This window comes from Lytechinus pictus, chromosome 14 (genome assembly GCF_037042905.1).
Source record: "Lytechinus pictus isolate F3 Inbred chromosome 14, Lp3.0, whole genome shotgun sequence".
NCBI lineage: Eukaryota > Metazoa > Echinodermata > Echinoidea > Temnopleuroida > Toxopneustidae > Lytechinus > Lytechinus pictus.
The window spans coordinates 4,354,991-4,373,653 of NC_087258.1; the positions used below are offsets into that span (position 1 = coordinate 4,354,991).

At 38.5% G+C, this 18,663-nt stretch overlaps 1 protein-coding gene across 1 annotated transcript; it reads right to left on the minus strand.

Annotated features, from left to right (window-relative positions):
* Positions 1-14,614: 14,614 nt before the first annotated feature.
* LOC135156650 (uncharacterized) lies at positions 14,615-17,881 on the minus strand. The gene has a single exon (XM_064109518.1). It carries the CDS (start codon positions 17,400-17,402, stop codon positions 15,885-15,887), a length of 1,518 nt encoding a protein of 505 aa, XP_063965588.1. The 5' UTR covers positions 17,403-17,881; the 3' UTR covers positions 14,615-15,884.
* Between the last annotated feature and the right edge of the window lie 782 nt (positions 17,882-18,663).

The window sequence follows — 18,663 nt, forward strand, 5'->3', positions numbered from 1 at the left end:
ATATGGAAATTCATAAAATATGTTATTATGAAAAATGAAATTTAAATATATTGTGTTGTGTATGTTTTGTATATATTGCCATTGTTATAACAGATTCTAACTCGAGCTCCTTTTTTCTATTCTGCGGTGCTATATTTTTATTCAGTACCATCGGCATTCTCGCTTCGCTTGCTTAATTTCATTCTCACAAAAAAAGTTAGTGCAATATTTTTCTTGTAATCATGAAGAGAATGTGTATCGCTGAATAAAAAGAAGATAATTAATATTCGAGTGGCGAGAATAATTTGTGCATATTGACTAGACTTGAAAATTAATATTTTAGGGCAGTTGATATCCTCTTAAACATGTTGAACATATTATTATCCCGCTCAAGTCAATGCGAGCGCGAAGTGTAAGCAACGTCTTTAAACGTTTTTTTTTTTTACATTATGGCCTGATTTCCTTCTTTATTTTCTTATCATCCCCTCCCCAGTTTTATTACACTTTCTTCCTTCTTTTATCATTTTCTTCCCTTACTCCTTTTTTCATTCCTCGTTCTTTTCTCTTTTACCTCCTTTTCCGCCGCCAACAGAGGTAGGGGGTTGCCCGCGGCCGCTTCGACCCCATGGATCTGCATGCCTTGCCTATGCATGTACACCTTTTAGCACAATTCTGAATGATCCTGTCTTCATTACAGAACATTTTTACTTTGAATATTTACATAGGCGGATCCAGGAAGGGGGGCGAGGTGCTTGCCCCCCTTGGCGGAGCAAAAAAAAACTGAAGAAAAAGGTTGAAAGAAAGAAAGTTGAAAAATAAGGGGGAAAAGAGAGAAGAAAAAGAAATAAAAGGAGGCGAAAGAATAAAATAAGATGAGTGGACGACTTTGAAAATAAAACAAAATATCAGCTTTTTATTAAGTGCGATCAATATCCACCTAGCAATTTTCCACCAAAGTACTTGAAACACAGAGCTTAGATGGACCCTTATTTTCATTTCAGATTTCCAAAAGTTTTCTGCTCGCGTTTGGCGCGCTCGCATTATTCATGTAGAAAGATTCCCAATTATTCATCCTTTTCATGATTTACAAAACATGAAAAATGTGTCCCGTTTTAGGCTAAATCTCGATTTTTTACGCTCACGCTTTTCTCACGCATCAATTGTTCAGTGATATACCTATCATGTTCACAAATTGACAAAAAGAGCTTAGATTTTCCCTTCTTTAGGTAGAAATGTAAAAAAAAATCAGCTCGCGCTTGCATGCACTATTTGATTGTTGAAATATGCAACGCATTCATGGCCAACTGCAAGTATAGTTTTTGACAGGTGGTCCCTTTTCGATCAGATCAAAACGTATTATAATTTCTGTTCACGCTATACGCAGTAATATTAATCAGTTACATGACGTTCAGGCTCACAAACATTGCCCAGAATGTTCAAGTTTTGGGACAAAATACATAAAAAAAAAAATTAGTTCGCACTTTGCGCACGAACTAAGGCTTATGAGATTATGTTTATGATGATGATTAAAATAAAGCTAAGAGATGCACTGTTAGGACTACCCCTTCAAATAAACATAAACAAATCAACTTCGAGAGGCCGATCAGGGAAAATTTTGGGCTGACAAAATTCGCCCCCCCCCCCCCCCCATCAGCGAAGGCTGCCCCTGTATCCAACATATTATTTCTGAACAGGCCTCAAGAGCTATATAGTTCTTTACTTGTGTTTCTACTTAGACTCATTAGAAAGGTGCAAATCGGAAACTTGAAACTAAGCATGCATTAAATGCCATTTTGCCAGGGTATAGGTGAACATCTTCTTTTTTTTCTTAACAATCATGGTACAAGAACGATTTATCGGTAATGTTTATGGCAATGTTCGGTCAATATCAAATTGGAATGAAAGTGTGTCAGGCAAGCACGCCAATTCTCGTAGAAGATTCTTATACAAAATTAACGTTGTGAAGAAAGAAATAAAAAGTGGTGGAAATATCAAACAGACGGGCCCATAATGGCCATTTTCGAACATTTAGCTCTCTTGTGCAAGACTCTCTTACCTTGGGTAAATGAAACAGAATACATGATAAATGAATTAATTAATTAATAGATTAAAAAATGCATTAAAGTAAATAAATAAAAAATGTAAGTCCATGAGCAAATTTCAAAATATTCCTGGGGTGCCCCCAGCCTGGATCCCTCAATTATATACTGTATTTTTGACCTCTGCTCTTTCTCAATTAATAAAATATGTTGTAATTTATAAAATTATAAAGTCAGCTCAGAGATTTTTTCATTACAAGAGATTCGTGCTATGTTTCGTTGACAAACAAAAATTACACGTTTAATATAGGATATAGGATATTTTACAGGAAGGTCAACTACTTGCTCAGTATAATTTTGTCCACCCTCTGCGAAGGTGAGGTTGGGGGAGCGATTTTTTTAATGAAGAAATAACATTATTTCAATGCACTATCAATTATGATGCCGATATCACAACATTTTTTTTTTTGTTGCTTTTCTCTCATAACAGTCCGATTGACAATATCCGGATATTTCTCCCTTTTATAATGAGGGGCGTGTACATGGCTTGTTTGTCAAGTTAGAAACGAAAAAAAAATGCAATAAAGTTTGTCAGACTAAAGAAATTCCCAACGATGCAATCCCATGCAGCCCCCATCCCTTCTCCATTTTTTTTCTTTCTTTATACTAATTTCTTTCTTTCATTGCATTTTTTCTCTTCGCACCGTTCTCAATTTCACCTCCTTGTGCTTATGACTTGAAAATCAGTGCTTATATAATGACTTGTAAATCATTGTCCCTGTTTTTTTTTTGCACCTCGCCACTAGCGTATACCTAAGGGGGCAGACTGTCCCCTGATGTGTCACAACTGATCCAGGGGACATGCCCCTGTCCCCCTGACGAGTCACAACTGATCCAGGGGATATGCCCCCCCCCCCTGACGAGTCACAACTGATCCAGGGGACAGGTGCCCCCCCCCCCTGACGAGTCATAACTGATCCAGGGGACATGCCCCCCTTTTGAGAAGCAAAATTAATAATTTGGAATGTAAAAATGCAATGAAAACAGACGTGTGGACCCTCTTTTGAACTTAAAGACCTTATTTTTCTTTTTTTTTGGCTTGTCAATTTTTTGTGGTACGAAATCCTTTATTTGTGGTTGAAGACCTTTCCTTTTTTTGCTTGTCAATTCTTTTCGCGCACGAAATATCCTCCAAAAAATTTGCTCCTCTTTTGGAAAATCCTGGGTACGCCGCTGCACCTCGACCATAGTTCAATGTTTAAAGGTCAAGTCCACCCCAGAAAAGAATGTTAATTTGAATCAATAGAAATATCCAACAAGCATAATTTTGAAGATTTCAACAAAATCGGATGTAAACTATGAGAAAATTATGACATTTCAAAATTTCGCATAGCGCACATTTTTCACAGAATAGTTATGCACAACTCAATCATATGAAAATGAGAGTTGATGATGTCCGATCGATCACTTTTTCTTTTATTTTTTTTATTGTTTGAATCATATTTCAATTTTTAGAGATTTCAAAATAATAAGGACCAATTACTTGACTGAACCATAGAAATATAATCCACAGCGATAATATATTAATGAAAATGTCACATACAATTAGGAGAAAATTAGAATATTTATTTATATTTGACAAAGAATACAATTAAGTGTGTGACGTCATCATGCAGTCATACAGACCAGGATGTGCATATAACTGGTCTGTGAAATTTGATCGTAAAAAATGTCCAACTTTCTTTTTTTACATCCGATTTTGATGAAATTTCCAGTGCTTGTTGGATTTTCCTTTTTAATCAAATAAACTTTTTGTTGGGATATGGACTGATCGTTCCATCGCTGTGCTTCCTAATTCATGTTTCATTTAGATACAAAACTAGAAGTTATATAGTAGTAGATCAAATGACTCAGCTTTCGCCATATTTTTCACGTGAAAATGACCCCCTGCTCCCCTGCCCCCCTTCCCCCCCCCCCCCCCCAAAAAAAAAAAAAAAAAAAAAAAACTTTATAAAAATCATAAATTTATTTCAGTCTAAAATAGAGAAGGAAAAATCCTGCACATCGATCACTAAATAATAGAGACCTGAGACTTAGTGAGACAGCTCTGCATGACAGTAACACTTTGGCTTCCCACAAAACAAATTATGGCGTCAGTGTTTCCCCATTGCCAGTTTTCGAAAGAGAAAGGTATTTGAAATATGGGCAAAAATGATGATCGCGGCCTTAGTATCGACGTTACATCCGACATGACTTCTATATATTGCACATTGTTATTTTTTGGTAGGTCTATTTATTAGTGATATAGTGGTTTTTACCCCGAAATGGTCTTCATCCAATTATCGAAAAGTATACGATCGAACTGAATTATGTACAGAACTTTATCCAATAATTAATTACAAAAAAATGAAGTTCATTACTAATTCCATAGGATTGCCAGTTTTCCGCAACTTGACACTGACATGCTAGTTATAGGTCCATGCATGGTTTAGTTAGAGCTCGATTGAATTATCTCAGGACGCGTACTCATTTATACCTTGGTCACATTTGTTCTACGGCGGCCGTACGGCGAGTTTTAACATTTTTTTGTACCAGCTACATATACATGTATATAGATGGTTTGAATAAAAATGAATAAAACGACTGTTTTCGATCGACTCGCCGTACGGCCGCCGTATGACAAATGTGACCAATGTATTATGAACCACTGGTCAGGAGCAATGGGTTGTAATTACATCTCCCTGTACATGACCAGTGGACTGAACTCTTCATGGCCTTTTACTAGTATGCCTACACTGGCTACACACACGAGTATATCGATATAGTAGGCCTATACAGTTCATGGTGTCATACAATGCTGTTGACCTTACACCATATAGCTCTATGCTTACACACACTCCGGCCTCACACACACACACACACAAGTAAATACAATTCCGCCAGGCCTACTGCATACATAGAAAGGACAGTGCAACCAACGTGGATAATGTACTGTACTAGTCTATAAATTCAGACACAATTTACCCAAAGACGGTTTACATAACATTTTAGTGAGAGTACAGTGCATTTCCAAAACATAAACAGGATGTATAATCTTGGAATTTCCTTTGTATGTAAGGGTTTCTTTCTGTTGGTTTCACTGCCCTTTTTTTCTCTTGATTCATCAGAATCATAATAAAACTTTTTTTCATCAATCTGAAACAACATATGAGCCGAGACTAAAACGCGGGAAGTCGGAGAATATGACCGAAAAAGAATGTTTTTTTTCCCAACTCTGTGCTGTACGTAGTGTTCATTCTGAAATCACTTTTCTAAATTGTTCCCGTGTTATATTGGAAGTTAGACTTAGACAATAGGGGATGTACTCGCAAGCCCCAGCCCCCGCCAGCCAAGGCAAGAGCAAGGAAGGTAGGAAAACAGAATGGTGTTGTGTGTTGTGCATGTGAGGAACGTACTGATCGATGATCCTAATGTCGATACGCGATCAAGGCTTTTTCTGCTCTGCCGTTCACCGAGTGACAAGGCAATGTAGCGGACTACATTATCGTTCTTGCGTAGCACACTCACGGCAGCGGTGGTGGTGTGTCTGCATAGGGGTGGATAACTGGATTTGGGTGATAGAGGGGGTATGTTACAGTTTTGAAATTACTTTGTCGGGATATCCGAGAAGGTAAAATTCACACATATAAGAGCATAATTTATCATGAAAAACACCTTTTCATTTCATATCATCCACATCACGACTGTTTTAGGACATACACATTCATATAATATACAAATTAATTAGAATGATGACAGGCCAATTTCGAGGAATTACCAAAACTATCCACCCTCTTTAAGTATTCCAAAGCAACTGGAAAGCTTGTTATGACAATTTAGCTTCTTGTCTCCCCCTCACAACTCAAGTTGAGATCAACGCCCATGCTTTCACACACTCGATCAGTATGGAGTCAGTTTATTGGTGGCTGCGACTAATCTTTTTTGATTGATTGAATAAATCTGAAAAATAAGCACTCGTGCTTAAAAAACATTCTATCCAAAATTCCTCTGCGATTTATTCTTTTTAATGAAATGTTAATTCGAGTATGGCATCGTCATGCACGGGTGAGCTCGAAAGTAAAGTTTATCAGGGATGTCTTTTAGTGCAGGCCTACCATTTACAGGATTTCTTTATTTTCCTTTTTTATGCGAATTAAACCAGATCATCATAGCCGAGGGACGGGGGAGAAAATGTAGACCAAAACATGCATTCTCAGTTGTCTAGGAATTGACAGATAATTGCGCTGAGATTTATTTTTGTCCATTTTGAAAATGACTCAAACTCATAATGTAAGTTGAACGACTGAATGTTAATTTTATTTTCTCATTGACCCCTCTGCTCTTCATTGTTTCTCATCGAAGCAGAAAATGATTAAAATGAACCGCTGAAAACGAAAGTCAAAACGGGAAACTGATTTACGATTTGATCGTATCAGCGATGAACAAACGATTCCCCGATACGTCACTATTCTAATTATATACAGATTTTAACGATGTAATTCGGCAATTACTGCTTATTGCATTAAATACTTTACGATGCTTTGTATATCACTTTGGGGGAATATACACATATAAGAAATATCCTTTCTAACAACTTATATTGAAAATAATTGATATGTGTCGGTGTGCCTAGGTTGGTGAACATATTCTTCTATACCCCTTTTCAATAAATACCAAGAATTTTTCTTGCCAGTCTTGTCTGACGGACGCCTAACATTATTGCCAACAATTTTTGAGGCCAAAATGTGTTTTGATCCGCCATAATTCTAGGCCCTGTATAACAAAGAGTTACGATTGATTCAATCAATATCAAATATATGGAAATCCATCAATGTCATAATATTTTCTTTAGGAAATTTGCTATTTGTCATTTGAAAACAAAGAGAATCATACAGAATTGTCAAGAAAACAGTGAATGTATAAATATACATCTTATCTAGAAAATATTTTAAACAAACATGTGTTTTGGATCTTGACGTTGCTGGCTTTCCATAGTTGTGGTTGGTTGATTGGATCGATCGAAACTATTTGTAAGACGGGGCCCTGGTATACCAAAACATGCAGCGGAATCTAAAGTTAGCAACAATTTATTATTCGGCAGACTATCGCAATGTATATACCCACCCATTAACTCAAACATGTTGAAATACATCACAATGTGCATTCCACCCCAAAGTGCAACTGCCCCCCCCCCCCCTTCCCCCTACATGAATTATGACCGGTATTATTCCCGGAACATTGTTATTAATTACAACGAAGTGATTAAGCGGATATTGTCATCCATCGAACAGGCAGATTATTAAAACGTTGATTAAAGCCCCTTTCACAATTGACGTACGACCATTTGCGACCTTTTGGTCGTGCGACAGGCTGCAACAGGCATCAATCGCTAGTCATCTCATAAGATCGCACAGAGGCTTTCACAGTTGCAACAGCTGTCGTACAACAAAAACAACCAGTAAACCCCGTTGCACGAGTAAGTCGCATATGCTCTTATTGTGCTCGTGCGATCACATGCGAGTGTTGCACGAGGGATTGCGAGTGGAACGGTCGCATACATGCGAATGAAACGGTAGTGCAATGTTGTAAGCCGTTGCGATCGGTCTTGAAACAGTCTTATGGCCCATATTATTATCGCAACCAGTCGCAAGACAGGTCTCTGTACATGTAGGTCGCTTGCACATGTGCAAGTGTTGCACGACCTCCAGTCAAGTAAATACGACTACTTAGTTGTGCCACCTCTCGCACCAAGTCGTACAACGTTGAACAACACTCGCACGATGATCGCCCGACCGATGGTACGACCCCGGGTACGGCCTGATGCGAGTGAATCGATCGTATTTGATCGCGTTCGGATTTTGAACATGTTCAAAGTTCAGATGTGACCAGTCACGACCACCTCGAGTTCGTGCGACCGTCTACAACGACTGCGAGTGCTCGCAAGACATCAAGAGATCGATCGTGCAACAACAAGAAGAAAATGTTGCAGGCGGTCGTAAACTGGTCGGACGTCAATTGTGAAAGGGGCTGAACGGTCGCATACATGCGAATGCAACGGTAGTGGAATGTAGTAAGCCGTAATTTCGATCGGTCTTGCAACAGTCTCATATTATCGCACCCAGTCGCAAGACTGGTCTCTGTAGGTCTCCAGCACATGTGCAAGTGTTGTACGACCTCCAGTCGACTAAATGCGACTATACTTAGTTGTGCCACCTCTCGCACCAAGTCGTACAACGTTGAACAACACTCACACGATGATCGCCCGACCGATGGTACGACCTGTTGCGAGTGAATCAATCGTATTTGATCGCGTTTGGATTTTGAACATGTTCAAAGTTCAGATGCGACCAGTCACGATCACCTCCGACCACCTCGAGTTTGTGCGATCGTCTACAACGACTGCGAGTGCTCGCAAGACACCAAGGGATCGATCGTGCAACAACAAGAAAAAACTGTTGCAGGTGGTCGTAAACAGGTCGTACGTCAATTGTGAAAGGGGCTTTAAGGGGCTTTCAAATCGCTCTTGCGATCGTTTGCGATCATTTAGTAACAATATATGCTGCACACAATCGCAACGGTTGTAAGCAGTCGCACAACCAATTGTGAAAGGGGCTTTAGGCCTATATTGTTTCACTTCTTGTGTAGCAGGAAAACGATGATCGAAAATGACGTATCAAAACTAAATGTTAAACTGCAATTTTTTTTAACAGTAATATGGATCTATGCGCTGTAGTTCATACACACACCATTCAGTTAAAACGGGCGATTAATCAAAGGAGTTCCTATATATAGGCACATAGTGAAATGAATACATCTTTAGAGAAAGAATAACATAATGCACTTACGAGTGAATCATCCAATATATCGTTTTCATTTTAGAAGTAGCCATCTCTAATTTCAACCCGATTCAATTTCTTCGCAATTACGTTAGATTAATATTATCCAGTCCTCCAATTCGTGCTATATACTTTAATTTCTTTCATATTATTTTCCTGCACATTATGATTATAATAATCTTGTTTTCTTATTGAAATATATTAAAATAAATAAAGAAAGTTATATAACATAATAAAGTAAACAAATTGGCATGAGTGGAGAAACTGACAATGGTTACGTTTTCATGATTCATTATTTGAAACACAACTCATTTACCCAGGGTAGTTGCTTAAGCTTTTACAAGAAAAGTGAAAGGAAATAATAGAAAGGCATTTACCGCTAACAATAAAGAGATTGTGAATATTAATTAGGTATGGGTACGTATATGAAAATATTTGTCTGGAATTATTTCATTCTTACCTGCAATTTTGGAGGTAACATCAACCATGAATAAAAGCGTGACCAACGATATGAAACTGACAGCGATAAAGCCGAGAATAATCTTTGATTTAGTCCATTTTAGTCGTGTAAGCCTCATACTTTCAATTGGATAATTCACTCTTATTTTCTCCAATGCATTTCCCCACGATGCGATTTCCTACCATGCGAGCCTATTGAAAATCTCAAATTCTTGCTTTGCAGCATTTTAGGCGCCCTTTCTTGTCGGAGTGAAAACTTTGAAAAAATGAGTCGCATCGCCAACTTATATATACTACGTGTGAGTGCATACGAGTGTTAAGTACTGTGTGCAGTTGGTTTTAGTACATACAAGTTATGGGATATCGTAGCTGTGCAGACAGGAAATGAACAAGGGTTGGCAAGCTTGAGAAATTATACGCAACCCCTTCCTCACAAACACGATGATTCACGCATACAGTCAGCTAGATAGTCAGTTATAACCAGCTAAAAAAAATGCGACCCCCCCCCCCCATCGTAGACTGACCGATGGAGGTAGCCAAGGGATGCCCTACTTTCTGATGATCAACAGGAGCGGCGCCAGGATTTTCTGATAGCGGGGGGGGGGGGGGGAGGAGGCAAGACGACCTAATGATGACGTCATATTTTATTTTAAAATAAAATTGAATCATATCGAGTAACAAAGTTATCAAGACCTCTCCTTTTTTATAATCTACTTTTTTTCCTTATTTTTCACTACTTTTAAAATCATAGGGATGGTCACCCACTTGCCCCCCCCCCCCACCCCAGTGTCGTTGCCCTCAATTGTCAAACGATACTCTCACCACTCAACAGTCAGTCCATATATTGTGGTTGGTGGTGGAGGAGGCTGTGGTGGTGGTGGTGGTAGTAGTATACTACTACTACTAGTAGTAGTAGTAGTAGTAGTGGTGGTGGTAGTAGTGGCAGTAGTGGTGGTAGTAGTAGTAGTAGTGGTAGTAGTATTAGTAGTAGTAGTATAGTAGTAGAAGTAGTAGTAGTAGTGGTGGTAGTAGTGGTAGTAGTGGTAGTAGTAGTAGAAGTAGTAGTAGTAGTAGTAGTAGTAGTAGTAGTGGTAGTGGTAGTAGTAGTAGTAGTAGTAGTAGTAGTAGTAGTAGTAGTAGTAGTAGTAGTAGTAGTAGTAGTAGTAGTAGTAGTAGTAGCAGCAGCAGCAGCAGCAGCAGCAGCAGCAGTAGTAGTAGCTAGTAGCAGCTGTTGTAGAAGTAGTTGTTTGTTTTGTTATCAGGATAGAAACAGAAGTAAAAAAGGGGTGATTTGATTTATGCAATGAAATGTTCAAGTTTCAGTTATCAGGCCGCAGCATTGTGATACGCAAGTGTGAGTCAAGATGTCACATTTCTTTTGTATTTTATTAGATGAAATATCAATATAACGCTTCAATATTTTCTCATTCGACAATGGAAGTATCCTTGGGAATAACAATAGGTATAAAACAATAGCAATCCCCCATATTCAGTGATTCAACCCTTGGTCAAAATATATAACGAGGGATGAAATAAGATATTTCGTATTCCATAATAAAATAATAATACTATACATGAGGTAACTCCGAACTGGACCATTAGACCAGTTCGGAGTTAGCTCATGGACAAGTTTGCACAATTTACCTTTCATTTCTTCCATTAGGATATGCAAATTTTAAAGCAAGATATTGCGTAAGCATGCCTTACATAGCAGGATGCTTAAACTGCAAAGACCAGGTGAAATAGCACATCTATGAACGCTTTATGAAGGTACATGACAAATACATTGTTGCATTTCTACTTTGAATGCATTCGCATGTTGCCATTGCAATGCACTTGGCCGACCATTAAATACCAGTTGTTACTGGCTGCTTTCCAGTGGATCTAAGGAAAACACATTAAATAGGAATATATGAATAATCAAGACAGCAGAGTTGGTGCTTATCTCATTGAATATTAAACCACTATGCCATTAGAGTTCAAATTACCTTCTTCTGATCATGCGCAGAATGGAACTCCGAACTGGCTCCACTGCTATTAGTGCTCTAATTTACATACCGACCAGGATGTACATACGACTGTTTTGTGTAATTAAGCTTAACTGAAATATGTCATATTCTTATATTACATCCGATTTTGATGGAATTTGTAGCATTCTGTGCTTGTTTGAATTTTTAAATTTTCATTCTAATCAATTTTTCCTTGGGTGGACCTGCCCTTTAAATAAACAGTGCGTCCCAGAAAAAAGTAAGCCAGGATCCCGACATCTTTTTTCTTCATGGCAAATTTATCAAAATATTTCATCTGTATCATATAATTCCATTGTTCATCTACATTTCAATACCTAATATGTGAAGAGCACTTCTTCACGCATGAATGAGCAAGATGAGTTTGAAATTTTAATGTAAAAAAGCAGGTTGGGCAGAAAAAAATTGTCAAGATTATTTCGTGATACGACAACCGTGCTTATTCGAATATTGGATGATTAGCAATACTTTTGCATTCTTTGTTTAGTTTTTCTCACTGATCCCTGAAATGATAGAGGATTCAGATTAACACGGCAAGTTTCTGCGCAAATCACTTTTAGAAAAGCATACCAATAGGATAAAAATCTTAAAGAACATTTAACCAGATTCATCAAACAAATTTTTTTAACGAATTCTAAAGGTTTAATTTTTATGACGTCACATTCACGCAGCTGTTCAATATAAAATTCTCCCCAAATCATATATTCTAATTCTTTAATATAGTGATACTTTTGATAAGAATATTCTTCCCTCCTTGCATGTATTTTGTCGATATAAGATGTATCATGCTAATGCATTAAAAGTAGAAATGCAACAAATACCTTCATGGAGTGTTCATTTGTATTCTATTCTGATCCCCTGGTCTGTGCAATTTCTGCATCCTGCTATGTGAGGCATGCCTACATAATATCTTGCTTAGAAATCTGCCTATCATAACAAAGAAATTAAAGGTCATTTTACCAAAATTGCCCATGAGGTAGCTTCGAAGTAGTCTAATAGATTAATTCAGTTGTACATGACATTGTATAGAGACAATCAATATGCATTGACTATCAATACTGAAGAGCGCCATCTGTGCCTCTTTTTGGTAATTAAATCTACTTCGTATTTTTTAAAAGCCAGATTGTATTATGTTGAGGACGTTCAAATGTTATTGACCATATACAATATTGGGGACGTCGTGGTCTAGTGTTTAAGACTCTTTCAATCTGAAGGACGTGGGTTCGATTCCCAGCCATGGCGTGTTTTCCTTCAGCAAGAAATTTACCCACATTGTGCTGCACTCAACCCAGGTGAGGTAAAAGGGTACCGGCAGGAAGTGATTCCTCAAAAAGCTGTGCGCACCAGAATCGGTAGACTAGCTTAGCCGGGGTAACATAGGAGCGCCTTGAGCACCTAGCAAGGTTGAAAGGTGTGTTATACAAATCCTAAATTATTATTATGATAATAATAATAATTATTATTATTATCATCCATTCGTTTGTTCAAATCGATGAATAGAAAATTAGGTTAGAAATAGGTTTATAATGATTCAGTTTAGTACATAGTTACAAACCCCTGGCGTACAGATTAGGGAGTATAGGAGCCTTGGAACCCCCCCCCCCTCCCCGCCATAAAAAATATCACGACGAAGGGAAAAAGGGGGGGGGGTATAGAAAGACAATGAAAGGGGGAAGGGTGAAATATGATACTATTCTCTGATTGTAATGTCAAAATCTATATAAAAAATACAATTTTGTATCAAAACTTTAGATATAAGTAATGCTCCATATACGCCATGTCTGGCCCTCTCCAAATTTATTGACTCATTACGTCACTGGTACAAACAGAACTATTTCGATGATCCTAATCATTGTCATCATCATCATCATCATCGTCATCGTTGTCGTCATCATCATCATCATCTTCATCATCATCATCATTTTCATCATCATTTATCATCATCATCGTTGACGTCATTATCATATTCATCATCATCGTCACCACCAACATCATCATCATCGTCACCATCTTCATCAGAGTCATCATCATCATCATCGTTGTCGTCATCATCAGCGTCATCATTATCATATTCATCATCACCATCATGAACATCATCATCATCATCACAGTCATCATTATCATCAGTCTTCATCACCATCACCATCGTCATCATCATCATCACCATCATTATCACAGTCATCATCATCATCATCATTATCATCATCACCTTTATCATCATCACAATCATCACCATCGTCATCATCACAGTCATCATCATCTTCAACACAATAATCGCCGGCATCATCATTATCACGATCATCACCATAGTTATCATCACCATAGTCATCATCACCATCATCATCTTCATCATCATCAACTCCAAATTATCACCATCAGCCTCCCCTAGACTGATTGATAGTCATCCTCAACAGCATCCATGATTACATGGACCTATCCACGGAGGATAATCTATTGTTACTGGGGTGCAGCGACAATGCTCAGCACCCCCAGTAACAATAGAATAATCCTCCGTGGATATAGGTCCATGCATGATTAGTATCGTTATTACCAAAATTAACCTCGACCATCATTGTATCATCATCACCATCACCATCATCATCTTCATCATCAGCAGCAGCAGCAGCAGCAACATCATCATCACCACCTCCCTAACATTATGATCAATATCATCATCGTCACCATCGACAGAATCATCACAATTGTAACTTGTTATAATGATTGTAATTACTACATTCATCATCATCATCGACACCATCATTATGATCGTCTTCGAGAGATCATCACCATTATCATCGAATTAATATGAAATACAACAATATAGTTTAGCTTTCCCAAAGACCCAATTTATGAGTGTGAACGTAAAATGGCTTATTATTTACATTTTGATAAACAAACATTTTTGTCTATTTTTAATGAACTATTTTAATCAATGAAGCCATGTGATCTTTAAAAAACTCTTCACCAAAATCATTACCATGGAATTATCATCATCATCGTATTGATTATCATCATCATCATCACCACCACCACCACATCGTGATCATCGTCTCCATCCATATCATCTGAGAATTGTCAACAAAATTACCATTATCAAGATAATCGGCACCTTGACTGTCATTGCCGTCTTCATCATAGATATCATCATAGTCGTTGTCATCATCATTAGATACTGTCATTACCACAATCATCAACCATATCAACATATACGATGTTGAAAAAGCAAAAATATGTTCATATCGATATATTCATTTATTATTTTTGCACGATATTCATCATTTGCAATTGGTAACAAAATGAGATTACGCAATATTAATACTGTAATAATGCAGATTGAAACTCATTTTCATAAATAGGGCATATAGGTTTTCATTGATATGCATAACATAAATAATACGTTTTTATGAGTATAAATTTCACGTTTCGTATGTGAAGGGTAATAAAGATTGCCATAAAAGGGGTCTGCAATATAAATATATGGCAAAAAATTAAAGAAATAACTCTTTAATTCCAAAGATTAATTCATAAGATCCAATATTCTAAAGGTTGTTTTATTTTTAAACACGTGAACATGTTGGTATCAAAAAGCATTTTTGTTATCATTTATTTGATGCGAGATAAAAGACGGTAATGTAGTTAAAATGCCTTGCTGAAGGGCCATGCCGGAAATCGAACCCCAGACTCCCATGGTTTAGTCGGACGCCTTAGACCACTCGGCCACGGCACCTCTGAAGTAGGTTAACCGAAAACGAAAAAAAGTCATTTCTTTTGGAGGTGCGATAGTCTGTTCGTACAATTAGTTCATTGGCTATTTTCATACAAATGAATTGTCTTTCGTTTTCGGATTATCGAACCCTTTTTTCTGTCTTCGATTTCACCGTATGTTGGGACATCTTGTTATAATTTCAATCAGGGTGTTTCCGATAAACGAACCGTGTCAGTTTTCGTACTTTCTGAATAACGAACATCACCAATAAGAAAGGGAGTTCAAATATCGCAAAGTATATTTTGCAAATATGTAAAGTTCTAAACATTCAACATGGCATAACATTGGATATAAAAATATACATGGATAATTTCATGTAATAGATGGTCCATAAAATCGTAAAAGATTTATAAAATACCCTAAGACATCGGGGGTCCAATGAACAAGTGACCCGACATTTGAACTAGCCATCACTGTTAAATTCTTAATTAAAGGATTTGGTTAAAAATTAAGAAAAAAACTTGGATTAGGATTAGATTGGAGGTAAGGCCTTAAGCTTAAATGTCATGGTTATATCCCAAACATTGTCGTAAATCCGTGACGTCATACTATTCAAGTGGGGGATGAAACAATAGATCACACCCCCCCCCCCCCAGATGAATAGGGGTTCAGCGTTTGGATTTACGCCAGTGATTCCAAGTGTAGCAAGTGTAACCGGAAAGAAATCTCATCATAATCATGGAAGCGTGATTTGGAGCAGCCTGTCATTATATAATGGTCCCATAAAGTAAGTAATCTGTCAAGGTAATTTTGGGAGCCCCGTTGATTGACTTTTGTGCTTTCTTCTCTGTTCTTTCAGTTCCCTCAATAGCCTGCCCTCTACGTTGACAGGTGGAAGACTGATGGATGTTTGATCTCTTGATGTACGGGTTTTGTGTTTACCCTTCTCCGTTCGCATCTCAGGAAGTGTGATCCCGACCTTGGATCGAGCAAGCTGAAGACGCGCCACAACTTCCACCTGATGGATACTGTTCAGAGCCTCCTCGTGAGGACTGATACTTCTTCTGTTGGCAATGTCTTCTTTAGTCCTCGTTGCTAGGTCGGACAATCGCTTCTTCATCATTCGGTCCCTGCGATTAGCTGACTCTGTTCTTGAGACGTGTGCATGCGTTCCTTTGTGCATTCCTTTCATAACAACTGAGCTCGCTTTCTGCTTTTTGTTCTTTCTAGGTTTTGGTTTCACTGGAGGTTCGGGTGCTTTCGGTACCGCCGTTTTCGGTGTCGCGCGTTCGCTCACTTCCGGTACAGTGGGTAAGGTCCTGTTGGTGTCCTTTCGTAATCGCCTTTTCCGTTTTGCCGCGATTGGTTCTTCGGTGCTCTGTGTGGGGGAGCTTGCCAGAAGGGAGATAGCGGATGATATGGGGATCAAGCCTTTTGGTGGAGGACGGCTGTCGGGACGTGACTGTACATCTTTGCTTTCGTTTTGCGGCACAGAAATTTCAAGAAGTTTTGGTGATTCCGTGGCCGTCTTTGGTTGTCCTGGATTGGAATCAGGTAGTATAGATTTAATTGATGTGTTCAATTCTTGTGTTTTTTCGCTTTTTATATCTGATGCTTGGGCAGACTCTTTGATCGCTGAGATGGAAGCCTTCTTGAATTGTTTATGTACCATTTTGACCAGATTCGCAAAGTCATTTCCAGCTGGTTTTTCTTGGGTTGTCCCTGCTACAGCGCCACCATCAGCGGAGTCTTGCTGTGCCTTGGCCATAGCCTTAAGTGGAGCTAGCCATTTGCTTTTATACTTGGACTCTCCACGCAAGGCTTCCTTTGTTGCTTTCGCGTCCACGGCCTTCAGCTCAGTGGTGAGATTCGACGCGAGGAGTTTCGAATTCGGGCCCTGCAGCTGTTCGCAGAGTTTCCCCAACTCCACCTGTTTCTTTCTTAGCCTTCTGTACTCCATCTTGAAGATCGGGGATTGGTTCCCACAACGTAGGCGGCTCTCGAATTCGGATTCTTTGCTACTGTACTGACGTTTGCTACGCGCAATGTCGACGAGAGCTACGCGCATCTCGTTCTTGATACGGAACAGTTCTTTGAGTTGCGCGTCGCTCAGCTCACTGATATCCCTGTGCTTCTGTACAAGCCGATCCTCCTCGTACTTATTTCTGAGATTGAGGCGATCAAAGGAGCGAGTGCTGTTCTGGCGAAGGGAGCTCCATCTTTCTACGGCTGTCTGGTATTGTCTGGATTTCCGAGTTATCATCGGCGGTTTAACCATGACGTCAATTGATGTCTGTGGTGCCGTCGTCGTAGTCATGGTGGCGGGGTGGCTAGGTGGTCCCAACGGCCACACTCGAAATCAAGGAAGAAGATTCTGCAAAGGATAACAAAAAGAACGGATTACAATTTTGATAATGTCAATGGAATGCACAGAATGGAAATGTACTAGTCTGTAGACACAGACCCTTTAGTTTCCGCAATTCGCATAGTGCATAAAGCAGAGTCTGAAGTAGTGAGACTAGATTCACTTTTGACTTTGACTGTCTCTTTGATACAGACATAGGCCCGTATTTTTTGAAGTCAGGTTTCAGTTAGACCACGGTCTCACTCTGTGCTTAAATTATGGAAAGCCAAAACTGTCAACATTTTCCTTACATTGTATGTTTCTTGTGTTTACTCTGCTCTTTCCTTGTGAAGGATGAAGAAAGCTATCTTTTTATCCTTCCGAAACAGTTAAGAATGATTTGAGAGAAAAATTAGTTGATACATTGAAATTATCCTGTTAGAGATTTATTCATCTTCATCATCATCAACTCCAAATTATCACCATCAGCATCCCCTAGACTGATTGATAGTCATCCTCAACACCATCCATGATTACATGGACCTATCCACGGAGGATAATCTATTGTTACTGGGGTGCTGTGACAATGCTCAGCACCCCCAGTAACAATAGAATAATCCTCCGTGGATAGGTCCATGCATGATTAGTATCGTTATTACCAAAATTAACCTCGACCATCATTGTATCATCATCACCATCATCATCTTCATCATCAGCAGCAGCAGCAGCAACATCATCATCATCACTACCTCCCTAACATCATGATCAATATCATCATCGTCACCATCGACAGCATCATCACAATTGTAACTTGTTATAATGATTGTAATTACTACATTTATCATCATCATCGACACCATCATTATGATCGTCTTCGAGAGATCATCACCATTATCATCGAATTAATATGAAATACAACAATATAGTTTAGCTTTCCCAAAGACCCAAGTTATGAGTATGAACGTAGAATGGCTTATTATTTACATTTTGATAAACAAACATTTTTGTCTATTTTTAATGAACTATTTTAATCAATGAAGCCATGTGATCTTTAAAAAACTCTTCACCAAAATCATTACTATGGAATTATTATCATCATTGTATTGATTATCATCATCATCATCACCACCACCACCACATCATGATCATCGTCTCCATCCATATCATCTGAGAATTGTCAACAAAATGACCATTATCATGAAAACCGGCACCTTGACTGTCATTGTCATTGCCG